General features: G+C 40.8%; 1 protein-coding gene across 1 annotated transcript in view; it reads left to right on the forward strand.

The window, feature by feature from the left end:
• The first annotated feature begins 987 nt into the window (after positions 1–987).
• LOC125699389 (neural-cadherin-like) overlaps positions 988–27,805 on the forward strand; it is a 47,373-nt gene continuing 20,555 nt past the window's right edge. The window contains exons 1-17 of the mRNA XM_048958900.1: positions 988–2,014; positions 10,960–11,157; positions 11,977–12,202; positions 14,581–14,782; positions 15,886–15,997; positions 17,214–17,463; positions 19,419–19,561; positions 20,241–20,413; positions 21,339–21,507; positions 22,210–22,380; positions 22,824–22,996; positions 23,411–23,578; positions 24,163–24,412; positions 24,531–24,658; positions 25,457–25,643; positions 26,367–26,510; positions 27,018–27,301. Coding sequence (XP_048814857.1) covers positions 988–2,014; positions 10,960–11,157; positions 11,977–12,202; positions 14,581–14,782; positions 15,886–15,997; positions 17,214–17,463; positions 19,419–19,561; positions 20,241–20,413; positions 21,339–21,507; positions 22,210–22,380; positions 22,824–22,996; positions 23,411–23,578; positions 24,163–24,412; positions 24,531–24,658; positions 25,457–25,643; positions 26,367–26,510; positions 27,018–27,301 — 4,005 coding nt within the window. The remainder of the gene's footprint in view (positions 2,015–10,959; positions 11,158–11,976; positions 12,203–14,580; positions 14,783–15,885; positions 15,998–17,213; positions 17,464–19,418; positions 19,562–20,240; positions 20,414–21,338; positions 21,508–22,209; positions 22,381–22,823; positions 22,997–23,410; positions 23,579–24,162; positions 24,413–24,530; positions 24,659–25,456; positions 25,644–26,366; positions 26,511–27,017; positions 27,302–27,805) is intronic.

The raw sequence follows: 27,805 nt of genomic DNA on the forward strand, positions 1-27,805 counted from the left end.
TTTTTTTTTTTTTTTGTGAGCTTTCCTTTAAAGATGTTTGAGCTGTTTACCGAAGTTATCAATGTAATTAATTCAGTAATAAGGCACCAGCCAGGGGAAGCAATGCACTGAGTGCACTGTTCAGTGAGAACTGGTTTGTCTGACTGCAGCACACCTCAGATTTTACATTTTTATGTGTGTATGGCTCCTCTAACTCGGTCATGGGTTACTCAGATGCTCCTGGCTCTGTAAGAAGTACATCCGTTTCTGCAGGTTATTATAACTAAACCATTTATTCTAACCTTATGACACTCGTGTACAGAACACTGCTTAACAGAAAGGTTCTCCCAGGTGGCTGAAATAAACTGGAAATTAATCGTTATAAAGTACTGAAAGATACTGAAAATGTCCTCAGTTTTCCATCGTTAGAGGTTCACTTCGCAAAATTAGATGGGAAAAGGTTATCACACTCACAGTTAAGAAAAGAGCTACAAATGTTGTTACAAACAGCGACAACGTACACAGCACGTTCACTCGCATCGGAACAGCCCCGTGCCTTTGTGTCCCGCGGAGCCGGGCGCTCGAGGAGCCCGCGTTGCCCGGTACCCGCTGGGAGCAGCCGGCACCTGAATACAAAGCTTCCTGCAACTCAGAAACAACTGCGAAGTTACCGACAGCTCAGCACGACGCGTTTCCTGCAGGCGCGCGGCAAAGCCCGCTCCGTGCGTGCGGCGCGACGGCCGGACGGCACCGCGGGTTGCGCAGGGGCTCGGATCGCGGCAGGACCGCGCCGTCCGGGTGAAGCTGCAGCACGAACGGGATAAGCGGGACGTGCGGCGGCACCTCAGGGCTCCGCGCCCGCAGCGTCCTCCCCTCGGCGCGGCCCGCGGGGATTGGCCGGGCGCGCCCCTCTCCCTCGGGCGGCCGTTCCCCGCCCCGCCGCGGCCCCGCCCCGTCCGCCCATTCCCCGCGCCGCTCGGCGCAGCGGCGGACCGGCCCAGAGCCGGCATGGGGCCCCGCGGAGCCGGGCTGGCGGCCGGCTGCCTGCTGCTGTGTTGCGCGCTGGCCGCGTCCCGCGTCGCCCCGCGGAGGAGGAGGCCGTCGTTCGGCGGACAGGTGGCAGAGAACCGGCCGGCGGGCACTCGCGTGCAAGGGCTGAGCATCCCGCTGACCCGGCTGGGGCACGAGCCCTGGTGCGCCGACGTGCGGGGTCGCCGCTGGCACCTGCAGCTCCTGGGCGAGGGCCACGCTCACTTCCAGGCGGCGCTGCACGCCCGCTCGGGCCGCGTCTGGCTGCGCACTCGCCGCCCGCTGGACCGCGAGGCGCGGCCGCTCTACGCGCTCCGCCTGGGTTTGTGCTGCCGGCTCTGCGCGCCGCCCGGAGCCGCCCCCGCCGAGCTGGCCGCGCTCACCGTCCGCGTGCTGGACGACAACGACAACGCGCCGCGCTTCGTGGGGGGGCCGCCCGGCGGCGTCGCGCGGCTCCGCGTGGAGGAGACGTTGGCGCTGCGCTCCGCCGTGTGGCACGCGCGCGCCGAGGACGCGGACGCGGGGCCCAACGCGGAGCTGCGTTACTTCGCCCGCCCGAGCAGCGCGCACTTCTTCGTGGTGCCGCGCAGCGGGCGCGTGGTGTTGGTGCGCTCCCTGCTGCACCTGCGCGCGCCCATCCCGCTGCGCCTCTACGCCCGGGACCGCGGGCGGCCGCCGCGCCTCAGCGCGCCCCTGGAACTGGAGGTGCTGCCGCAGCCCCGCCGCCTCCCGCCGCCCCGCGCCCTCCTCCGCCGCCGCCGGGCTCCGCTGCCCTCCGCCGTTCCCCTGGCGCTGGCGGTGCCCGAGGACGCCCGGCCTGGCACCTTCCTGGCCGCGCTGCCGCCCGCGCCCTTCGCCGCCGCGTGGTTCGAGCTCGTGTCCCCGCCCGCCGAGCGATCGCCGCTGCGCGTGGAGCGGGACGGCGGCGCCGTGACCGTCGCTGGGCCCCTGGACCGGGAGGCGGCGGCCGCGTGGGACGTCCTCGTCCGCGTCCGGCAGCGCGCAGGTGTGTGCCCGGGGCCGGGCGGGGCGGGTGGGCTCCGCGATGTGCCTTTGGTCTTTTTGCTTTGCCGGTAGTCGGGTCGCCGCGACAGGGGCGGTGCGATGCTCCCCGCGGTGAGGGACTCGTGCTGCGGCGGCTAAAGCTCGGAGTCATTAATGAGCGGCACAAAAAACTGTGTGGGACCTTAACTCGGCATCCAGAGAGCGGCCTATCATTTATCTCTGCCTGCTTTACAACTGTTTTGTTGGGTTTTGTTTTGTTTTGTTTTTCCATTGCCTTCTGTGATATTTTTCACCTATCAGAGCACAGTTTAGCTCCACTATATTTGTAAGTTAACGGACGGTGATCATTTTTGTCCATTCACATCTTTTGTTACTTTGTGCAGCCTGTGGCTGTGGCGATGTTGTGTAGATGTGGAGTGCCATGAGAAACTCTCTTGTATGTCCCTAACGTGGGTGTTCAGGGAAAAGGATTGCACTGGCACGGAGTGGTTGGTCGGTGAGATTTCATCATGGAAGGGTTTAGTGGGGTATTGCGTGCTGTGATTTCAGAGAACTTGGATTCTCAGGGGCTTAACGGCTCCGAGCAAGTCCAGGAGCTGGCAGCAGTGCATTCTGCCGTGTCTGCAGGGCTCTGGTTAGTGCTGACAGCCACAGAGATGAGATTCCTCTCCCTGTGGAGCCAACCCTTTCACTGGGTCCTGGGAAGCAGCAGTCAGAACTGGGCCTTGCCTGACTCGTCAGAGTGCTGCTGCAGCAGCTGGATGCCAACACTGGCTCTGGCTGTGCACGGTGCTCAGCTCTGACTGCCAACCAGGAGCTGATAGATCCCTTGCCGGGGCACAGATGCTTTCTGTGCCCTGCGTGCTCAGCCCCGAGAGAGGCCGTGTGATGGGGCTGTTATTGCTCAGAGCAGTGACAGTATCTATTGGGTCAATCTGAGGGTGCTTCTGGGATTTTCAGCTGCACTGTCACATAGCTCAAGTTTCAGCTCTTTGTCGATGTTGCAGCTGCCTCTATCAGGATTCAGACGATGTTGCAGCAATGGGAGCCAGCCTTGCCCCCGGTTACTGTGATTCTCACCTTTGTGATGGCTTTCACTCTTATCTAGTCTGAGTGGGAAAGCCTAAGATGGCTTGCAGCTGAACTTGTCACACTGCCGTGTTGCAGATTGCTTTCTTGAAGCAAGGCCTGATAACCCAGTTAAAAAGCCACAGCCAGCTTGAAATTATTTTTAGCTTTTCTTTTAATTCTCTGTCATGTAGTTTTAGAAAATAGCTTGGTAGTGTTTTCCACTAGTTTGATGTATTACTGCCAGTAGGACCAAGTAGATAATCATCTTTATGTACAGCTTGATTCGGGCTCTCGGAGACCAGGTAGAGGGCAATTAACAGTGCACAGTGTTACGTTCTTTGGATGCTGGTGGTTGTAGGTTTGTTTCAGGGAGCCTACATTTTAAAATATGACTTTGTTAGTACTGTTGTTTTAATCAGAGGAAGGTTATTAGTGACTTAGTACCTTCAGAACTCTTCAAGTTGCTGAATACTCGCTTTCTAATGTAATAGTTTAAGCACGGAGGCGTTTGAGACAGGCTTGAGAAGCTGTGCCTGATTCCTGAAGGCTGGCTGGCAGAGCTGGGTATTCTGGGAAGGCAGCTGCTGTAGGGCTCTCAGTGGTGGGCAGCCCTGCCTGCAGCCTCTGCCCTGTGCCTTGGGGGTTGTGCTGCAGCTCCAGCCTGGCCCCAGCTCCACTAGGGTGCATAATTCCGTGCTTGGCCATGCGCCTTGCTGACCCTGTACTGCCTTGCTAGCTGGCTCCCTGGCTTGACCTCAGCCATGCCTTGTCACCACAGACCTGTCTGGCAACAGCTGAGCTGCTGGGTGACCCAGAGTACATCATAGGCCCTGCTTTGCTCTTCCTGCTCGCTGACATTGAGGTCCCTGCCTGCCTTGCAGTCGCTCTGGACTCCACATTCGTCTTTGACAGGCAGAGCAGCCCCTTGCATGCACATGTGCATTTCTATTCAATACTTTAGTTACCCTTAATACCGTGGGAACTTAAATTGCTTTTCTGGACAGTGGACAAAGATGTAATCTTAACAGGGCTGAAGTAACTAATTTGAAATTATTTAGATAGGCTCCAAGAGTATTTACGTTTTCCAAAAGTTACAAATATGTTGTTAAAACCGAAATCAATGGGAAACACTAGGAGAGACTTGTACATTAGTTTGTACACCAGATTCTAGACTGAACTCCTAAATTTCAGGGCTTGACTTCCTGAAGACATTTTCTGTCTCCTGGTCCTTGACAAGCACGTTCCTCTGGTTGACCCCTATGGCCATCCAACCTGGAGCTCTATTCTTCACTGATCCATTTCTGGAAGAAGTGTTGGTTATGCTTATGTTTTCTGTAGCATTTTGTTTCTTATTTCATTTATTAGGGCACAGATAATTTATATAGACCTCCCAGGAGCATAATACTGTTCTAAGTTTTTGTCCAGTGAACAGAAAGTAAAGTGTCTTAGATTCTTACAATCATAGAGCTAACATTTAATTTGAGAAGGAGCCAATATTATTCTGTTAATGCTTAGGGGAGGTGCATGAAAGATCCCATCTCACTAATCCTCGCCATCACAAGCTCCTTTGACCTTACTTTATCCATGGGCATTAGCTGGGTAATCCCGTCTTTCATTTTTTCTTATCAGAAGATTTACTGGGGGTGATGTTGGGCCTGCCTTCCAAATAGTTAACAGCAGTCAGTTGTGTTTGTCCTGTTCAAATCAACACAAATTGTCTTGTCTAAATCAATGTATAGAGTGGAAATACAAACATCAGTGATGCCTGTATTTTAAGCCTGGGAGCTTTTTGTCCTTGGCTCATCTGTTCTAATTTTATCTGAGACCTCAGTTCCCTCTGAGCTGTACTGCTTCTCTGTGGACCATCGCTGGTTGGTATTTGGTCTTCTGTGATTCTTATTGCCTCTTTTATGGATTACAGTCACTTCAACAGTTATGCATCACTCTGAGCTTCAGTTGAAGCCATGTATTTTCAGGCAGATGTGGTTCTTTAAACTGCAGTAGATTTCACATTATGAAGTTGAAAGAAAGTGGACATTCTGTGTGTGTTTGGGGCAGCTGTGGGCGTTGACAATTTGGGGATCTTACTTGTGTTAGAAAGGAGTATCTCACAGAGCTTTAAAGCACCATCTTGGTATTTATTCAGTCCAAAAAACATTACGTAGAGTCTATGCCAAGCAGTTGGATTAAAAATATCTTTGTAAGTCTTCTGGGACTTGCGCACCAAAGCTGTTAGATCTCTGTCTGTTATCTCAAACATTTAGTTTCTACCAGAATAATAGGCTTTTTTCTTTTCTTTTCTTTTTTTTAAAGATCTAGCTGAATTCCAGTATATAACTGTTAATCTGATGGAAGCAGTGAATTACAGAATTATAGAACATATGGGTAGAATCTTTCTTAAAGCTGATTTATAACATAACAAGTTGGATATTGATCCTGTGTCTGACATGGCAATTATGTTAAACTTTCTTTGATTCTCAAACAGTTATATTTTAGGATTTTTTTGTTTTCTTTTTTCTCCTTCCAACTGTCTTGCTGTAAAACAAATTCATCATTTAGAAGGCTGTTTCCTTTTGGTTCACCTAACAATGAACAGCATTGAGACATTCCTTATTCTGATAAGGTGTCGTAATTCCTTAAATAAGGAAATCTGTTTGTTTCAGAAGTTTAATCTTATTTATCTAAAGAAATTCTTTAAATGGGGATTTCCCTCCCCCTCCCAAAATCCTAAGCAACGTTTCAGGAGATCTTCTTGTTTCACACTTACTGTGGCTGCTTCCTGTGTATCTAAGTTCTCTCAGTACAAAGCTTTTTGTAGTCACCATTTAAGACCTGTTATTTGTTATCTAAGGATGTTTGCTGCATTATTTATATACAGTCACTTATTTCACTGCAGGGCACGCTTGGATTTTTGTCTGTTGCTGTTGGTAGATGCATGCTGCACTGGGAATCCCTGGTGACGTGGTTATCACTTTACTCTTTTAATTGGTAATTAATAGATCCACCCTGCCACAATCTTGTAGCTCTTTACTTTTGTTTTTTGGTTCATTTGTTCTACGGTTAATGTGTAGAAGTTGGAAAAACTTTAAACGCAAAGGGAAAAATATTACTTGAGTAGTTAGTTTGCTGACCCATGTGGATGAGAATGTCATAGTGATATTGACTTAAAGGCTTGCAAGACTTTTAACTCCCTTATAAAAATTTTAAAGTAAACTGAAATGACCCAAAAATGCCAGAGCAACCTGGCTTCTCACCCGGTGTTCTTTAATCATGATAATATATTGCCTTTCTCCTCGGTAAATTCAAGGCATGTAGCGTATTTGTCTGCAATTGTGGAGACATGTTCACTCGAGTAAATATTCTATATTGACAGATTTAGAAATCAGAATGTCTGCTGTTGTCAGTTTTATCAATTACACCGTGGCAGGGAAACCCACATTTTTAATGAATATGATAATTTTATTTTCAAATCTCGTCTTCCAGATGCATCCATTGGATTCTTGAGAGAAAAGACAGTCAGAATCCTAATGAAATCAGAAGTCTGAAAGTATGCCACATTTCACAGATTGACAGCATCTTTTGTAATTTGACATGGTGAAGGGAGATGGGTTTGGAGGCAAATCCAACCTATGCTGTTTGGAATTGCAATCAACCTATTTCAACACACGATTTTGAGGCTTGGTTCAGACAGTGCTGCGCATCAGAAGTTATGTTTAACTGTGGTTAAGCACTAATGCCTTCCTGTCCTTCCCGCCCCTCTCACAATTCAGGTTGGTGGAAGAATGTGTATTCCTTTTCTTTGAAGGTTAAAAGATGGGTTGTCACATATCAGTATATTTCCCGTGAGCACAAACTTCTGTGAGCTATCATGTTCTGTTACCCAATGCAGTCTGAGTTCAGTGTGTGTAAGGTGCAATATGAAATACTTTCTGTGCCCATCCTTTTTCAGTTGCAGACACACGTGAAAAATAAGCAATTTTAGATGGGTGTGATGAGGGATCAGCAGCGGATTAGTAAGATTGATTTGGGGATAGGGAATGAATCTCAGCTCTGTGGTGTTTGTCAGTAATGTTGAGATAAAAAGGAAGTCATTCCAACAGGAGGGAATGTCAGAATGAGCTGCCCTAAGAAGGATTTTTGGTGAGAGATGAATTGACTCTAATAGGGATTTAAGCAGCTAAAGCAGGAAAAGCTTCTGGTCTGGAGTTTATAATGTTAGTTTTGTTTTTCTCTGTGAACTTTAAAGAGGGGGGGGAGAAGGCTGAGTTTTGATGCTGCAAAGGACTGGTAAGTGGTGTTTGCAAATGTGTGTAAAGAACAGTCTGCTCATGTAACCTGTTTTCATTGTATTGAGGAGAAAAGAACGGGGGAAAACACTTACTGGTCAAATGAAGTTGGTTTGATCCATTTGAATATGCAGCATTGTTTTCTGTACAGCTTTTAAAAATGCTAGTTTTTAATGTGAGGTGTTCCACTTGTCACTGTGACTGTTACTGTCATCCTATGCAACAAGAACTGCCTTGAATTTTGTCTTGTGGCTGTGTTTGTGAGAGAGCAATTATTTACATTTTCTGTTATCTGAAGTTAGGGAGGGATATATGTCAAGTGCAAAATCTGCATGTGTGTCTACAAGATAACTAGCAGTACTATTCTTTTAGGAGGAGTTTTTTTGAAGAACGAAATTGTGTAAGATATCTACAGTGTGCCTGGCTTGAAGATCAAGTATCTGGTGTTTAATATTGAGAGATTCCTATTGGTGGTGTGTTACAGCACTGTTTGGCAGTTCTTTTCAAGGCGATGAGGCCTATGACAGTTCCTCATGTAGGATCTCTGTGCAAGGCCACTGAGTGCAGTTGCAGGCAGTGCCACCGTGCTGTCACCACTCCATGTTCTGAATTGATAATTTAAGTAGAACCCGTTTGTGTGTCTGTAGGACTTAACCCAAATACGCAGAGGATTATCAGTTTTAAGCTGTTTCTGCTAAGATTTTGAGTGGAATATAATGTATTATTTCTTCCATGATGTAGTACTTATATACTACTAATAAACAACTATTAATCATAATGTACTACTGCAGATGTAACAAGCTAGTGCTGGTATTGACACATTAGTGTAGTTAATAGAGCTGCTGGCTGCGTGCTGGGGATGGTGGTGTCTGTTTTGGAGGGTAGCAGCGAGACATCTTAAACTGTCAGAGAGCTGTTGTTCTAGAATTCCCTTCCTTCCACTGTTGTGGAATCAGAAATCATTTCCATAAATGACAGTGTTTAATTCTCTCCTGGGGAAAAAATGAATTTCACATACCTCATTAAAGATTAGTTGGAGATCTGGTTTTAGCTCCACTCTGCAGGAAAAACAGCTGTTCTGTAGGAAAGCAACCATGTTGGTTGCAAAAGATGCCAGTTGTAAGAGGCCACATTTTGTAGGATATATCTCTTGACAATTAAAACAAATGAGAAGCTTTTTAACTATTTGCGTCAGTTGTTGGAATGAGGAATTATATTTTACACAAATCACATTCATGTTCTTATACTTGGAAATCGTTAATGTCTGCTATAAACACATACGTTCCACGTTATTGTCCATGCCAGTCTCTTCATCACATCCTTTGTCCTCTGACAAGCCCTTGTCTGGTCGTGCTTCACTGGACACCCTGATGTTGTTTCTACAAGTTGTCAGGTCACATTTGTAGGTCTCAGTGCAGACAAGTGTAGTCCTGTGCAGTTCTGTTACAGTTCTTGCTTTGATATATGGTATGCAGTCAAGGGGAAACTTACAGAAATTTTCCTCCAGATTGCCTTTATCTGAAAGGGAAATAATCTCTAATTTTGATGATTTATTTAGTACTTCTGCTTGAGAATCAGATTGCTTATGATTGATGGAAGAAGATAACGTACTGGTGAGACCTGCAAGGCCACGTGCAGTGGATACACAGACAGGTCAAGAGAGACACTTACACCTGTCTCTTTGATTATATGCAGCACAGTTCGTGCTGACTATCCTAATGAGATTGTGAAGTATTCACATGTTTCAGAGGTACCCAACATATTGCTGAAAGCTTTGGTCTTGCCCAGATGACAAATGACATTAAGGTCTATTGACTACTAAAAGCAGGTATTTGGGGAAACATTTGCAAGTCCTTTTAGTTTTTGATTACTAAAGCTTATTGAGTCATTTGAGGCTGAATCTCACTCTTGATGCTGTTGTCCATAGTTTCCTTACAAGAGGTGTATCTCATCTATAATTGTGTATTAGTAGCTGACATATTAATGTTCAGTGAACTCACAGTAAGTGACAAGAGGAGTTTGTATCCAGGTGTACTTCCTCAGCTGGAACCAGCTGCTCTTCAATCACGATGTTACGTTTTGGTGAATAAATGTGTGCAGGTTCAGAAGGATAAGCAGAATTTGAACGTGAGTTTGCGGGCTGATTAGGATGTTGATTTCCAGATTCTAGGAAGATAAAATCAGTTACCTTTCTACTCCTGACAGTGTTACTGAGATGGCACTCAAACTCCTGGTAGATCTTTCTGTTACAGAGGAAGATTTTTGAAGGTTCTTAACTCTGATTTAGTGCTTGCTATTGAAGCCTGCAGTATCCCCAGGCAAACCAAGGTAATAGTGGGTATTTATAAACTCATGACAACTTCTGTAAGGCCTGTTCCTTTGTGAAAAGTTGGACAATTTTGACACTAGCTTTTCCCCTTTGCATTTAGGTGGTTTGGGTTTTTTTTGTTTTGTTTTGTTTTGTTTTTAAACTAAGATCATCCAAGAATTCGGGCAGACATTGATCTTCTGATTTGGCACTTTTCATTTGGAGCTCTTCTCATTCTGGGTCATGCTGGGCTTAGGCACAGACCAGCACTGAGCACATTCCCTCCCCTACATTTTCTTCTGGTTTCCAGGACTTATTGTCCTGGGACTTCATGTACTGTGTCTCTGGTTTCATTTCCTAGGTTAGAATAGGGAAAGAATAACCATGCTGTTGTATTGTACATCCAGGTTCTGGAATGCTCTTTTGAGGTTCCTTCTGGCTTCTTTTTTAATGTGTGTTTTAACAGAACCTGCAAGCAGAGAAGAAGGTATGTTTGTAATGAGGCAATTTCTGTTTGTTGGAAACTTGGGCTTCACATGCAGTGTTGTTCCAGACTGATACTTTTCTTTTTTGTCACTTTTTCAATGATGCTTCCCTACTGTTTATTGCACAATCAGGAGCTCTTCTGTGCTCACTGATTGGTGTAATAGCAAAAACAAAAAAATGAATTTTTTCTCTCAACTTATAATTTTTAATTAGCTTTTTAAATTTTTTTTTAATTAACTTTTAATTTAAAATTTTGTTGATTTCTGGAGATTGGAATTGTTGCATTCTCTGTTGGCTATATAATTATATTTTTTACTTTAATCTTAAATAGAAGTGAAAACGGTATTACAACTTCAGTGATCTTTTTATTCAGGAAATTCATTACTTAAGGTAGATTAATTAGGATCTTTCTGACAACAAATACTTAATTATTTTAAAAATTCAGAATTGCTGTAATCATTGAATATACAAAACATACCTTTATTTTTTTTTCTAGTAGCATACTTTCAGAAAACACACATTCAAACTTGTAAAATGTAACGATGTGTGATCTTTCCTAAGAAGAAATACTGTTAGGAAGTAATGCAAGTCACTCTGATCTTGCAGTTTGGCAGCAGTTGTGCTTATTTTTTTCCCCATTATGTCTATATGTGGGTGACTGTAGGAGAAGAGCCAAAAGGTTTTTCTGGATCGCATGCCAACAATATTGCAGACATTATATCCTCAGGATACGTGTTTGTTACTCTGCATGCTGCTGTGTAGCTAAGTATTTCTTCGTTTCTGTTTGACTGCTAGGGAAAGATTGGTATTTGTTGCACTTAACACTTACTGTGATGGACGTGAATGACAACGTACCTGAATGGGCCATGGAACCCTTCCCATTCTTGGCTGTGGTTTCTCCCCAAGCTACAGAGGGAACTGAAGTATATAAGCTGCTGGCTGTGGATGCGGATGAAGGGGTCAATGGAACTGTAGAATATTTTCTCCTGGAAGGTAAATTTAAACCTCGCTTCTGCGTTTGTATTAAGCTTCAGTATTGTGACATCTTTGTCTTCTTACTTTTAGTGGAAAACCTTCCTTTCCTACTTAAAAAAAAGTTTACAAGCCTTTGGTGTTGAGGGTGAGAAAGATAAACTTGTAGAGAGTGTGTGGACAGACTGGTCAGTTTGGAAGCATGTTCTCTTTGCAAAGTTGGGTTCCTGACCAGATTGTTGCCTGTGAGGGCAGTGGACACGGGAGTAGCACTGCAGTACCACGGGCCTTGGGCACAGGAGCAGCAGTGGTAGTCATAGACAGCACCTTTCTGGTTTGGTTGGAAGAAGCTGACGTTCCTTTTTCCTTGTGGAAGTTGTGCTTCTGGTCAGTTTCAAAGAAATTCTTAAGGATCTGGGCACCTTAGCTTTGCAAAGCTGCTGCAGATTCACTCATAATTTTCTTAGCTGGGGCACTTAAAAGAAACTTCAGTTCAGAGTTGTGTAAGCAGAAAGGCAGTGGGAATACCACTCCAGAGGCAGTCTGTTCCTCTTGACCAGAGCATGCCCTGGCAGGGTATTTTCTTCAAAGGGATATTTCAGCATCAAATAACAGCAAAATATTGGAGGGTAAAGAAAGGCTGGCGTCTAACAAAATAAAATACGGTTTAGAAATGTAATAATCCCTGTAATTAGTGAGTTCAAAACAAACTTTTTATATTTTTTCCATGAATATTAATTCTAAGACAAAACCAACTCAGGAATTGATTCCCTGTTCTCAGTATTAATCAAATAAAAATGTTCGTTCTTGCTGACAGCAGTTTGTGACTCTTCTTCCTAGGTGGAGAAGGCAGATTTCAGGTTGAGAGGGACACGGGCTGGATCAAAACAACAGGCTTGCCATTAGTGAGGAATAAGGAGTATTTGCTGACCGTGCTGGCAGCAGATAAACTTGGAAGCAAAGGGTCTCCAGCCTCTGTTTCTGTAATTGCTGGCTTTCGACCACCACAGTTCACCAACACATCATACCTGGTTTATGTTCCTGAAAGTATGGCAGAAAGAAAATCGTAAGTAACAGGAAAAAGTAGTGTGGTGATATTACGTTGTTAGTTCAACATGTGCTTGATCTCCCCAAAGCCTCACTATTGTCTGTGAATACTAGATACTGTGAATATTAATTTAGATATTTTAATTGAAGTGATTACATTCATTTGATGTATTTTAGTCACTGTTTTACACCGAACAGTGGTGATGAATAAGCGTGATTTCTTGATTTTAAACAATGAAGAAAGTATTAGCAGAATTGTCTCTTAGTTTTCAAACAAAATGCAGAATTCAAATTAAAAGCATTACATCGCAAAGGAAGCTGTCTTGGCATGAAAGTGTGTGTCAGTTCTATGTGTCAGCATTTGGAAAAGTAGATTCTCCACCAAATGAAATGTGGAAAAAACAAGGGGCTGTCTGTGCTGTCTTCATCAATCATGGTGACAAACCGAGTGAAAATGGAGATGCTGCAAAACTTGCCATTTTACTTCTCTATCCGTTGGCTAACTATGTGCATCCAAATAGCACAGAAAGTGTTAGTAATGGAGGCCCACCTGAATGCTTAGTTCCTTCTTTCACAGATTCTTTTGGTATCAGGGCAAACATTTTCCTTCTGCAGTTGAATTGAGAATACTTTTTTTTGCCAGTAAACATCTCCCTTGTGTGACCTTTCAACTTAGTCAGCTCTGTTACTATCTGTAGTACTGTATTGTACTGTTCAGTCTACAACAGTTATACGGTGTCTGAGGTTTGTCAAGATTAAAAAAAAATCATCAGTTGTTAATTGCAAATAATAATGTTTTTCTTTAAAACTGCAGTAAAGTTATTTAGCACATGCATAAAAGAAATTAAAGAGGTGTGTAATGCCAGAATACCTAACAGGTATCTGCTGTTCAATGAGGATGAAAAATAATAGAATTCTTTGTAACTCTTTTTTACCACTGTTTAAAGATAGGCTTGCACACCTGTTATAATGATAGGAGATTAATTGCTTTGTCAATTTGCATAATATCCAAAAGGAATTCAGTATTTGGTTGGTTATGGTTATTACTATGCCATAAGAGGTTTTAATGTGAATGGTGTGCCCAGTGAAAGTGCTTTTCTGTTGTGTGCTAACCAGAAGCAGTCCTGAAAATCACTGTGGAATCCTGAAGTTTTTGTATCTAAATTAGACCAACTGCAGGAAAACAGAGCTGCTGTCATGTGCTGTGTTTTGTAGGGCTGGGTTTCACAAGCGTAGGTTGATTTAAGACTGCTGCTGACAAGAAGCATTACCAAACCTTTCCTTTGGTCCAGCATTAGCTCTAATATGTTAGCTGAGCTGGCAGGCTGATCCGAGGAAAGACAGAATGAAAAAGCAGAGAGTTTTCGGCTGGGTTGTTAGATGTGCTCACAGCTGAGCCTTGTGATTGTGCTGACAGGAGGAGAGGAGAGGTGGCATGAGCATGCAGCTGGGGTGGAGAGAGGGAAGGAGAGCAAAGTAATTCCTATTGGCAGGAATATGGTCTTGTGTTGGCTTAAGCTGGCTGTGAGACAACAGAAAGAAGAATAAAGCAAGAAAGTGGCCTACAGCAACCTTTTGCAGTGTTTCAGAGTTGCACCTGAGGGAATTTACAAGGCAGCAGCATGAAAAAAGGAAAGGACAGAAGTGTTCAGACAAATTGAGCTTTGTCTTTCTGAATGAAGTTGTCAGTGGGTCTCAGGTGTTGCAGGGCTCTTCTGGGAGATGGAATCCTTTCTCCTAAGAGATTTCGCAATAAGGCAATGAACATTTGATGAATTAGTGTTCTGCTTTAAACCCTGTAACAATTACTATTTTATAATGTATTTCTTCATGCTGCAACTACATTTCCCACTTGAAGACTTCAAGCACATCTATGGGAAAAAGTGTCAGATAAGCTAAAACCTTGTGGTTCTGCATGCACTGCTACAGGCACGTGGCCAGTGGCTGCCTTTTCCCTGCTGGCAGGTGTCTAAAACATTAGAGCAGTATGACTGCAGCAGCAAATTTACCGTGCTATCATTATTAAAAGGAATATTTTGCATTTTATGTTTAGGTTTTCCTGCCTTAGAATCATCACCACCTGATAAGAAAGGTAGAGTAGGAAAATTCAGTTGCTGCAAAAATGAAGTCCTCTGTTTCTTTGTTTTTAATCCTTACTGTGCTCAGCTTGCAAGAGTCTTATCTTTTTCTGTTTAATCTCAAGATAATAGAAATACTGTGTTACAAAATGTTTGAATTTGGAGTTCAGGTACAGGTGTCAGCACGTATTGCTCTAATCAGATCTACGGGATTGCAGCTGGTTTTGATGTGTAGTATTTTTTGCTGTATTTTTCATTGCTGAATTATTACATGCTTAAGAGACTTTTTTTTTTTTTTTTTTTTTTTTTTTAATTGCAGCTTTCTTAGAGTCACTGCTGTATCATATCAGAACAAATCCCTGAGCTACACTTTGCCAACCAATCCAAGTGGTCTGTTCAGCATTGATCAGGCAACAGGGGATATCAGCTTAACGCGGAGCGTGGATTATGAGAGTGACCAACGCCAGTACCTTCTTTTGGTCAGAGCAGAGGAAAATGAACAATTCAGTGGTGCAGCTGAGGTAGGCTTTTATTTCCGGTGTTCTTTGTGTCTGTATGTTTTTGTGTTCTTCTTGAGTCCTTCCCAATCTCTGTACAGATTCCCTATTGATGTTTAAAGTCTTTTTTATCTCTGGGTAGGTGAGGAGGACTGGTTTAACTCCTGATAGACATCCTGAGAAAGCTGTTTTTTAGGGACCAGTCATGCCATTCCATTGTACATCATAGGCTTTACCCGAAAAGGTGTGGTGGTAGGTGCAGCCAAGGAAAATGTGAGGCTTTGTTTTACTCCTAAATTGATGCATATTTGAAAATATTCCAATTTATGACAAAACAAAATGGGAATAAAATTTTGTTTTGAGAACACTAAGTGAAATAGTAAAGAGAGGAGGTAATGAAAACTCATAGCAAAAGCTGACAGTTCATGCTGTATCAGAAAGCTGTTTGACAGCAAATATATTTCTAAATACAGTTATGACTGTTGTTTGAGTTCAAGATTCTCTGAGTTTGGAAATCCGTGTAATATCACACTTCTTCCTGCTGCAGCACGTCAAGTGTACACCACCAAAGGAGCAGGAGATAGAATTGTTAGGAACAAGTTTGAGGACACAAAGTATTTTAGTGTGACAAACAGTGGCTGTGGCACACCAGAGACCAGTAGTTTCCATTGACACGTTTAGATACTACAAGATGAAGAGTGATAGAATATGACTTGAAAGAAGATTCTATTATGATTTTACAAATATATTTAGCCTAAAGTCAGTTTTACGTGCACCTGTAGAATTTTTGATGTTACAAATAATAGAAATATTAGGAGGTAATGCAAAAGGATGCTTTGGAAGCAGACAGTCTATTTCCATTTGAGTTAATGGTAGGAAATAATCAGTGGAGATGAAAATATGAATGGAAATGTTGCTGTGGGGGCTAGGACTTGATTATTCCAAATGTAGAATTTAATATCTAAGCAGTTCTCAGCAGGAAAAGAGCAATATGAAAAAAAAGAGTTTTCCTATGTGCTACAGCTTCCAGAGATCTCAGCAAATTCTTCCATCCAGTATTTCTAGAGCAATGGAGTTGTTACCTTGTTTCACTTGGATGCCATTTAACGCTCTCTCTTTCCACTGAGGTTTTGATTGTAATCACTGATGTGAACGATTGTGCTCCAGAATTCCATCAGTCCATTTACAGCAAAGTCAGCGTTCCTGAAACAGTTACTATGACTACTGCACTTCTACAAGGTTAGTACTTTCTAAACCATTTGTCACATTCAGTATCAATGTTTTTCTCCCCTCCACGAGTTAGATTTCACTTTAGAAAGCCTCGGGATGGGGCAAGTCACAGTGCCTTGGCATCTTCTAGAATTGCTCATAATTATTTATTACTGCCACAGCTCAAACAATTTTGGAGGACAAGACACGAAGGAAACAGGTTGTCTTCATGGGATTTTGGTGTAACAAGACTTCAGCTGTGGTCATTATGATAGCAGCAGGCTTATTGTGGCGATCTTGCAACATTTTTCTTTTGAAAAGAGAATAATTTGGCATCAGTAATTATAGACAAAGCAGCTCACCTTCTTTGCCCATCTAAAAATGATGCGTGGGCTTGCATTAGGGAGCATAGGATGCTTGGGAGAAACATTTTTCTTCTCCCCAACATAATCTACAAATTAAGCTTTAAATGATGATATTCTGGATATTATGTAGAGTGCAAAAATCTTATACTGAGAATGTTAATACAGAAATAAGCAGACCCTGACAATAAAGCAAACTGATGTCAATTAACCAGAGTAGAAGTGCCTTATATTGGTCTTTCACCCACAGACAAAGTTTTTATAAATCTTGATGGTGAAAAGGAAATTACTTTTCCTTTCTGTTTTTTAAAAAACAGAAAAATTACTGTTTCTTAGTAAATAGGATTTTATAATCTCCCATTGTTTTACACAGTGATTTTGCCTGTGATAGTAGCCTGTCAATTACTCTTCTGGTGACAGAGTTTCTAGATTTTTCTAGGTTTTGAGTGGTATCTGATGAGCTCATTATTTTCACTTGTATCTGTTAAGTACTATATGTAAACGTTTTATCTTTAATCACACAGAGTCTAATCTGTCCAGGTGATCTCAGGTCAACGGTATATATCAGATGGATGTGAGTATATATGGCTCTGTGTAGGAATATGTTCTTGGTCATACTGGACTCTTTACATCCCTCAAAAGCAAGATCTAGTGGCTTAATTCAGTCAGGGTCCTTAACGTGTGTTTTTTCCATCCCCCTGTAACTTTGAGAGGTTGGTTGAGTAAAAGCATAGAGTATAGCACAGTTTTTATAAATTATTTCAAGCATTACATGCCAAGGCAATGCTATTACAGTTTTATATTATGCACTAATTCTCTTGTTAAAGTATTTCACATTCTGGTTCGTAGACTGTGATCTACATTGTGTCCTTCTCTTCTAACAGTGACAGCCACCGACTGTGATTCAAAAGAAAATGCTGAAATACTGTATTACGCTTTGAGTCCAGACTTCAGTATTACTTCTCATGGTACTGTATTCCCAGCAAGAGAATTGGACTATGAACGACCTAACCATCTTTATGAGTTCATAATTATGGCTGTGGATAAAGGGGAAGATCCAAAGACTGGGACAGCAACTGTTAGGATCCATATTTCAAACGTAAATGATGAAGCTCCTGAGTTTTCCCAGGCGATGTAAATATATATTCCTAAATCTCTTGTTTGTTACTGTTTGTTGTTGTTGTTGTTTTAGTGAGAAGACTATTATAGGATGGTAACTGGCTTAGGTTCAGTTGAGTTTCAGAGTTAGATGGACAGCAGAGACCCTCTTACAGTTGAAGAAAAAAGACTTGTGCATATATTTAGATAGGGATGGTATCTAGACGGTCTCTTTTGACAGATGTTGCATTTCTTCTAAGTAGTTTTAGATCAGTTCAAAATGAAATGACAGTAATATCCTACCAATTAATCGTTTTCTGTTCATCTATTTTGCAAAGTTTAAGACCCGTCTGGATGTCTGCCTGGGTGACCTGCTGTGCAGAACCTGTGTAGCAGGGGGTTGGACTCCATGGTCTCTTGAGGTCCCTCCCAACCCCTATGATTCTGTGATTTGGCTGATCTCCTTGTCGGTTTCTAAATAAGCAAGCAGCAATTGCTTCCAGTTCTGCTGCATTTTAAGTAGCTTTTTTCTGCATACACAATGGGTAGCTTTTATCAACTATATGGATTGTGGCAACTTGGGAAGTAGCTGAATGTAGCTGAAGTTTTCTGTAAGAGAAATTCATCACCCACAAATTGCTTCATGTTGAGAGACCAATCTGCAAGGCTGATACAAACCAAGACGATGATGTTGTCCTTTCTGCCCTTTGTTTAAATAGATTTACAACCCAGGGCAAATTTATGATTTTTTTCCGTGAACCTTTTTTCATCAGTTCTCCTTAAAGCACCTACTCTCATTTTGCCAGCTTCTACTTTCTGCTTTTTAAGAGACCTTTTCTGCTGACTTGAACTCCTCTGTCCCTGCATTTCATTTTCACAATTATCAGAATTGCTGTCATTTGCATTCCAGATAAGGAGCTAAGGTAGCGTACTAGGGTTGTGATTGAGCTAAACCAGAATAATTTACTACTTCTACTTCATCACACATTAAACTGGGGGGAGAATAAAAAGCTGTCACTGAAAATGTTGTGGTGAAATCCCTTACTGGGACAGCAAATACAAGTGAGAGGTTTTTTGTGCATCTGTCTCCTTTTCCTTTGAGTTTTATGCTGTTCTCTGCATAATTATATGTAAGTGTCAGAGTAACTTATTTTATGTAACAGCCGAGGACTCGAGGGTTGTATTTGCTATGAAATGTGGGGAGTGAGCCCATAAGCAGACGTGAGTTTTTTGAGTGCAGTCATACCCGTGTATTTTATCTGCTATTGGACAGAGCCAGCTGTAACTCACTGTTGTGGCTGAGCTTTGGGATATCCACCATAGGCTGGTCTGTTGTACGCTTAGCCTAGCCTACACCCAATCCAGTCAGAGAAAATAAGAAGTATTTGGGATTTTGCTAAAGCAGAGGGCTTTTCTACAACTGAGAGCATTAAGCTTAGGCTGATAATGCCTCTTAAGAGCTTACAGTGTCCATGATGTGCCTGGTCCTGAGGAGAGATTTTTGTAAAACTGACATTGTGCGCATTCTCCCAGATCTGATCTTTGTCCTGCTGCTGCAAAGGTTGCACTGAAGCTACTTTGACAACGTGTCTCAAAAACAGAATATGCTATACGTCTGCTATATAGACAGTGTTTTTAAATTTAGTAAATATTTGCTTTGATTCTGTTAATTATATAACTTAGATGAACAAAATGAATAAGTTCTGGGTTTAGCCCAAACCTTGCGAAGCTAAGTGTGAAAGCGTCAACACTGCTGGAAGTTTACAATGGAATCTACAGGTGGTAACCACAGAAAGACATGAGATATGGAAAATTGGATAAGTCATCAGTGCTATCATTTAGTTTTGTTACAAAGTAGCATATTTCTTAGTAGTGTAATTACAGTAATAACTAAGAGATCTCTGCAATACCCTTTATACACTCAGTAGAAGTCCTGTGTGTATTTTTTTTTCTGTCTAAATTGCATAAATGATCATAATTTTGTTTAACAGTTACAGGAGCTTTGTTTCTGAAGATGCAGGCCCAAATACATTGGTAGCTACAGTCAATGCTGTTGACCCTGATGGAGATGGCGTGACCTATGATATTCCCTATGGGAATCAAAAAGGAAACTTCGTTATTGACCCTAAGAAGGGTAATGATGTATTAGCTCTTCACTGCTACAGCAAATGAAAGCAGACAACAAAGAAAAGTATGAACAGGCAGCATCTGAGTACAGCTGGTACAATCCTTCAAATTGAGATTTGTTTGCTCTGTTTGCTTTGTTTGAAACTACTCTATATTATACCTGTGTTATGAACTGAAGACAAAATCTGAATGCATGTTTTTCAAAGCATATGCTGAAGACATTGAATATATATGAAGGAGAGAGCTGCTTCAACTCTTTATCTTTTAGAGTTCACTTAGCATGAGATTTTGATTTCATTTCAAACTGTACTTTGCAATGTTAATGTTAGATTCAGATTCCTGAAAATATGATTGCAGGTAAAGAAGTCTGCCACAATGTTTTTGGGTATTTTTTGGTGGAAACAGATGCACTAAAGAAAATGAACCAGCTGAGCTGTAACTGGTGTCTCCTTCCGCTCTGTAGGTATACTTGCAGACAAATCTGTTGTTGTACTTCTTAATTTTGTTTTAATATCAGACTGCAGTAAAAATACCATAGAAATTAAACCATAGAAATAGCAGCCATGAGGTTTGTTTTTAAGTAGGTAAATCAGAATGGCTGTTGTCTTGCTTACTAATGAGAAGAGAAACAGTAATCTGTTAATGTACCAAAAATAAAAAAATACAACCTGTTGTTGTCTTTACAGGGCTAGTTAGACTTCGTTCCAGCCCATTTCCAAAGCTGCAGGGGACAGAGTATGTACTTAATGTCGCAGCTACAGATGATAACGCCTCGGGAGGGCCCCATTCTCTTACAAGTACTGCTCAGGTTATTGTGAAAATTGATGATGTCAACAACAACAAACCAGTCTTTCAGAAGGTACAAATATGAGACTAGGTGATGTGCATTAGACTGGGTAGCAGATGTTTAAGACTGTTGTCACTGCAAGTGAAACAGCATATGGCTAATGAAAGAGGTGATCCACTTTTTGTCTCTTCTTGATGCCCTGATCTTCTCCATCTCTCACATCTCTTTCCCGAGCCTCATGTGCTTTGTTCTTCTCTTGTGGCTGAGCAGCTTATCAGCACTCTTTTCCTGAACCCCACCTCACCTCTGGCATTTTAGAAGATAGGGTCTACTGAATACCTTTTGGAGCTTCAGTATGACACATGAGGAGGGATGGATTAGCTGTATCTGTCCGGTGGACTTGTGACAAAACGTTCTAGATCAACTCTAGGGCTTCTGGTCAATTTGTGTCTGGAATTGATGAAAGAAGCGAAAGAAGATAGTGAATTAGCTTAAATGGTTAAGTACTGTGAAAAATAAATGCTTGAGTATGTTTTCTGAATATTCACTGTTATTAACATTCTGTTGTATACAAACTTAGTTTGATGCTGATGGTTAGTATTTTAGTGGAAAATGTTGCATATTTTGGGAAGTGACTGTATTGATTTTGTAGATCATCATTAATCTGTTCTTTGCAGTCTTACTTTGTATGGAAGGCCATGTTTGACCAGAGCAGCTGTGTGGTTTGGGCAAATGTATGCACTCTTTTTTTATAAGGCTTTTGCTAATGTAGAAATATGTTTGCATTTGGAAGTACAGGTAGCTGTACTTTCTGTCCTAATATTTTAACCAACTGTCAGTTGTTGATTTATATAACCACAAAACAGCAAAGTGAAGTGTGTAAATTAAGAAACGTGCCTAAATAGTGGTTTTTGTTATGTTGTTTTCTATCTAGTATATCTTTTAAGTCAAATGGCGAGATATGTGCTTGATTTATTTTATTTTATTTATTTTGTAGTGTCATTATTATAGGGAACATGCTTCTGTGTTGGAAAACCAACCCTCAGGAACGGCTGTACTGCAAGTTGAAGCCACTGATGCTGATGAAGGAGCCAATGGTATAGTGAAATATGGCTTGATGCACAGAGATGGTGTCCTACCAGCATTTAGAATTCACCCTGACACAGGTAAAGTGAATGGCAGAACTGATACTGACAGATGTTAACATTGATGGAAAAGTAGCTGCAATAGTGAGCATCACAAAGACTGTTTTTGAGTTTTTTTACAGCAGGCAAGATACAAGCTGTATTAATTCCATGAAACGTAGTTTCTTATCAAATGCTGAGCTAGGTCTGATATTTTGCTTGAAATGTGGAAGTTGCTATGTAAAATAACTTGTATGGCTTTGTAAGCAAGTTAAAAAGAAATACCAATTTTTAGTGCACCTTATCTTGCAATGTTGTTAATGGCTTATCAATGACATCCAATAGAATAGTCTTACAAAAGACCAAGAGACTAAAATTCTCAGAAGGGCAAAACTAAATTCAGGTGAAACTTTCAGAGGGTAGAACGTGTGAGACATGTCTTATATCCCTTATGTGCTTCAAAATAAATCATTTTTATAAACTTCATCTCTTAAAGTAGTCTGGTATTACCTTTCTTGTGAGCCAAAGATGTAAGTGTATATTTAGTTTGTATCTGCATGAGCAATTGAAGTTCTTGAGATTGTTAAGTCTTGTGACTGAAGCTTTAAACCTAAAATTCACGTTATACTTGTATTTAACCTATTGGGTTGTATCTCAATTTATTTGTTGATGGTTAAATAAACATCTGAATATTGTGTTCTCAGATGCATAGTATTCTCACTCTGGTATTTAATTTGTTTTCAGGAGTTCTGACAACTGTTCAGGTATTTGATCGAGAAAAGCAGAGGGAATATCCTGTCACTGTGACAGCAACAGACCAGGCAGCAGAACCACTCATTGGGATATGTCAGATAAATGTTATCATTCTGGACCAAAATGACAATGATCCCAGATTTGAGAACACCCGCTATGAATGTAATTGAGAGTCATTGGATAGCGTTTCAGTGCCTTGACTGTGAGCTTACCTGATGTCTAAGATTTTTGGATTTTGTCAGTGTTGGCAGTGATTGTAGCCAGAAATGCACTTAGCTTAATTGCAGAATTGTCATTCTGTATGATGTGCAATGTAACAAATACAACCTTGGCTAACAGGCCTGTGTGAGTGCTATGGGAAAATTCCTTGGAACGATTGCTGTTTCACTATCTGTGCTTTTCTGAGTGCACTGGGTGTCTGTGGCACTGCACAGATGTGTAAGACCGTGTGATTTGCAGCACTGAGCAGTAACTGAATTGTTTGTTTCTTGATTAATGTTTTTTTTTTCTATTTCCTCATGTTTTGTAGTAAGATGTTCATGGTACTTTGGTGAACTGATGATCAGTTCGAAATATTAGTCTGAAAAATCCTTTCCTTACATTAGATTTCCTGAGAGAGGACACAAGAGTTGGGACCAGCTTTCTCCGTGTTACAGCCCATGACGATGACTACAGCTCTAATGCTGTCATCACATATTCCATAGCAGATGGGGAAACAGATTATTTACAAATTAATCCCACTAGTGGCTGGATATTTGTTAACCAACCCATATCTCAGGTATGGTGCTTATTTTCATTTTAAACTGGCCTTCTCGATATGGCATAGGAGGGACTGAGGTCGTTGCTTTTTCTTTACTGCTATGCTATCCCTTCACCTTAGAGGGTCAATATATCATTTTTAAATTAAACCTAAGTCTCGCGCTGTTTGCTTTAAACTTAGTGTGCTGAAATTTGCTAACGTTTATTGAGATAAATAGTAGTATTTACCAACAGTACTGAGTAAAGAAAATCGATTTTGTTAGCAGCCTTGTACCTATTTCATATTCTGAAGTCTTCTTTCTGTTTGTGGATGTTTTTCTTTTGCACAGATTTTAAGTATGCCTTTAACTTCGCATATTCGTTTACTTTGCTAAAAAAGCTCACCTGAGCCCTAATCAAAACCCTCTGTAATGAACCCCTTTTTACTGTTCAGAGGTCATCTATAATTCGAGATATTATTGCTACAGATGGAGGCAATAGGAGCAGTAAAGTTGAACTTGTGGTAACTGTTACTAGAGCAAAAAACCAGCCTCCACAGTGGGAAAGAGACAGCTATGAAGTTGTCATTCCAGAGAATACTACACGAGATGCATCAGTTTTGGTAAGTTTGGGACACACTTGTTTGTTTATAAGGCTTTAGAGTATCTGAATGTGCTTGTTTACCTAGCTGTAGGGAGCTTTATAATGGTTTTGTGAATTACAATGGCTGGTCATCTGCCATCCCTTTTCATTAAAAAATGCTGTCAATAACCAGCATTTTTCTTTAATTTATGTGAGGATAATTGTTATTTAATTTCCTTCTCATTTGAACAATGCTATAGGTAAACGAATTCCGTTGTTTTGAGTGCTACTGTCTTACCTGAGGAGATTATTGGACTTAAAATACTTCGACTTGTTCAATTTAATTTCTCACAGCAGATAATCAGAACAGTTTTACAACATAACTCCAAAGTACGTGCTTTTAGGATAACATCCTGAAGAAGCAAACCTGTAGTGGCTGGTAACCTTTGGGCGCAGCTGTTTGTGCCTGGAGATGTGTCAGGAAGGGTTAGGATTTGATAACCAGCAAGACTTGTCTTACTGTTTCCAGTTGAGAGCTGAGGATCTAGAAGAGTTGGTGAATCCTTTAGAAATGTTACTGTACATACAAACTTGTTGAGTATTCAAATTCTTGGAACTGTGCAGAGAATCAAAGCGACCTCTCCCCTTGGAGATCCTCGTGTGACTTACAACCTAGAAGAGGGACTTGTACCAGAAACCAACATGCCAGTTCGTTTCTACTTGACTCCAAACAGAGATGATGGCTCTGCTTCAATCCTGGTAGCTGAGCTACTGGATTATGAAACAACAAAGAACTTTCTGCTGAGAGTTCGAGCACAGAATGTTGCTGCAGTTCCTCTAGCAGCATTCACTACGATCTATATTAATGTAACAGGTGTGTAAATGCTTTGATCACATAATCTTAATTAATTAATTAAATTAATTAATAATATATATATATATTTTACTCTGTTTTATGTTTTCTTCTTTATGTGCTCTTTCTGATGCTTTAGATGTCAATGACAATGTCCCATTCTTCACCTCATCTATTTATGAAGCCTCAGTAACAGAGGGAGCTGATATTGGGACGTTTGTCATTCAGGTCTCTGCCACCGACCTTGACCTTGGTCAGAATGGTGAGGTAAGCAAGTGGGGATCTGTGTTTTATGTAATGAAATGTACAGTCATATAGTTTCAGTATTAAACAATGACTAAATAGAGTAGGAGTCCTCAGCCTAGAAAAGGGATGACTACTATGGAAGCATGAGATGGAATAAAATTAGTAAATGATGTGTTTCCTGCCATGTGAAAAATGTAAATATATTAGTAGGTATGAGATAGAAAGCAATAAATATTTCTTTATACAATATGTAGTTCAGGTGAAAAATTCCTTGCTATTGGATGCTCTGGTTTTGAAAGGTCTCTGCAGACCTAAAATGTGATTGGACAAATTAATGAAAAAGTAAGGTTATTAAATGCTTTTGTGAGTAGTAAACTGTGGGAAGCGCTCACTACTGATTTTAGAAATCTAAAATAGGCACATCCTTGGAAGCAAACTTATTTCTCCCTGGGGAGCAAAAATGAAAGCTGAAGTGCATCAAAACATACAAATATAGAAATGAGAGCGCAGTCCGTAGCAGTGAGCAAATTCAGTTCACACATGGCTGTTATGTTAGTTTCTGGAATATTTAGCTAAGTTTGAATGCTGTTGCGCAAGTACTGTGCAAATGTGCTAGTGAACTCATTAACCACTCAGACAAGTTTATTTCAGGTTAATTGACTTCAACCTAGAGATTTCTCAAACTTGCATTTTTACTTTATTTTCTTGGATCGAGTCAAGTTCTCAGCCATTGGTCTTCCTCTCTTTAAGTACTTCTTCAGTTATGATCTATCCAATGAAAGAAAAGTATAGATTAACATCTTGTTTTTAATCCTTTAGATAACGTACTCTCTGTTGCATGACCATAGTGGAGACTATACGTGTTTTCACCTGGACTCACAGACAGGCTCAGTGTACACTGCCTCAGTGTTTGACAGAGAGAAGAAGGGATCTTATCTTTTAGAAGTTGGGTCAGTTGATGGCTCTGAATCAGCTCGACCTGGAAAACGTGGGAGGCCAAATTCTGGTAAGAAACAGTTGTCTGTGACAAGCATGATTTTGCCTGGGTTAGTATCTGAAAACAGAAGCTCTGAAATGCAAGATTAACATTTAATTTCCCTTTTTCTTTTCTTTTCTTTTTTTTAATTTTTGTCTACAAGAGAACTGAAAGGAATTTTTAAAATGATGACTGTGATGGTCAAGCAGGTTTTTTTGTTCTGGAACTAAAAGAAGAATAGGGGTTCATAGATAAAGTTCAAAGAGTATTTTCTGTCTAGCAGAGATGCACCCATCCATAGAATACAGACCTTGTTTGGGTCGTGAAGAAGTTTGTTAAACCAATGTATTCATTCAAGAACTAATTATGAAGTATGAAGGAAGGAAAGTTTGAGACAGAGAATCTTATTCTAAATTTACAGCTGTGCCTAAATAAAGACTTAGTTTGACTTTTGTGGCTTAAGGACAAGAAGTTATGACTTAAAACTGTACAATTGCCGTATTAGGCATCAATTATTCATGTATTATCTCTTTAAGCAAATTGGATGTGAGATTCATTTGATATCCAAGTGCTTTTGAGTAATATTGGTATATATATATATATATATATATATTGTCCTCAACCCTAAGGGTTTGTTTCTTTATTGTCTACGTATTAGTCTTCATTTAATGTGCAGCTAGACAGTTTAAGGAATTGTAGCTGACAGAAGTGGCACAGCTGAGTATTTTAATCTCTTGTTTCTTGTCTCTCTAGACACAGCTTATGTGCGTGTTTTTATCACTGATGTGAATGATAACAAACCTGTCTTCACTCAAAGTGTCTATGAAGTGAATGTGGATGAGGATCAGGATGTGGGCTCAACTGTCATTGCAGTCAGTGCTAATGATGAAGATGAAGGTAAAGCATTGGAATTCCCCATAGCTGCTTATAAAATATTAATGAGTTAATTTCAGCACACCAAGAGATATTTAATGGTGTTAGGAAGGAAGATGTCTTAGATTTGAAAACTTCTTGGAGTGTGAACTGATCACATGTGAATGCTAGTTGATAATGGAGTCATAAATCAAGTGAGTCCTATTTTATGAAGCAATGCACTAATGTGGGATGATGGGGACTGATTTCTGTGCCAGTATAAATTTATTAGAGATTTTTTTATTTTTTATTTTTAGCAAATGAGTACATTTTTATGTCCCAGTAAACTAAGGTTTTTTGATACCCATTGTCATATCTGAAACTGAAGTTCTGGGTAAGTAGTCTGGCATAGCTGCAGATCTTAAAATATCACCGAACTATACTGCCAAAAATCATCAGTTATAATATGAGCTGTGCTTCATTTCAACATGCCCTGTTTTAATGTATCTCAAGAAATTGTGTTTTTTTTCTGACACTATTGTTAATTGACAGGAACAAATGCTAAGTTACGTTATCAGATCACTGCTGGAAACACAGGAGGAGTGCTTGGTGTACAACCAGAAACGGGAGCTATTTTTATTTCCCAGCCACTGGATTATGAAGAAACAAAAATGTATGAGATCCACTTGTTGGCTTCTGATGGGAAATGGGAAGATTATGCAGTTACCATCATCAATGTCATGAATAAAAATGATGAGTCTCCAGTTTTCTCTATCAATGAGTACTATGGAAGTATAATTGAAGAACTGGATGGGTTACCAGTCTTTGTGCTTCAGGTAGTGCACTTCATGTGCTTCCAGAGATTGTAATATTTCAATGAAAGAGCACGGGTTGCTCTGGTACAATTATGTGAATAATAATGCAACACATATATATTAATGTACTGTAATTTTACTGAATATTTTTGTCAGTTGAAGAAGAGAAATGGACGTCTATGGAAAAATAATTATAAAAATATAGTAAGCAAGATAAGCAGAATGGATCATTTGTGATCCTAAAAACCAGATCATTAACATTTTAAAGTAGCTATCAGAACAATATAGTTAAATTACCTCTATAAATATGAAAAAATAAAAGATGATTGTAATAGTGTAATACACTACACTGTTATTGTAGTGTGAAAGACGTTTATCTACTCTTGATTGTCCCACCTCTCAATTGCTATCTAACATGCACATATTAATTGTATGTCATACTTTTGCTTGGGCTCTGTTAGATGGTATAAGCATGCAGGATGTAACGTAGTCATTTTATAATTATCGTGCCTGTTTTCAATACTT

The sequence above is a fragment of the Lagopus muta genome, chromosome 12 (genome assembly GCF_023343835.1).
Source record: "Lagopus muta isolate bLagMut1 chromosome 12, bLagMut1 primary, whole genome shotgun sequence".
NCBI classification, from domain to species: domain Eukaryota; kingdom Metazoa; phylum Chordata; class Aves; order Galliformes; family Phasianidae; genus Lagopus; species Lagopus muta.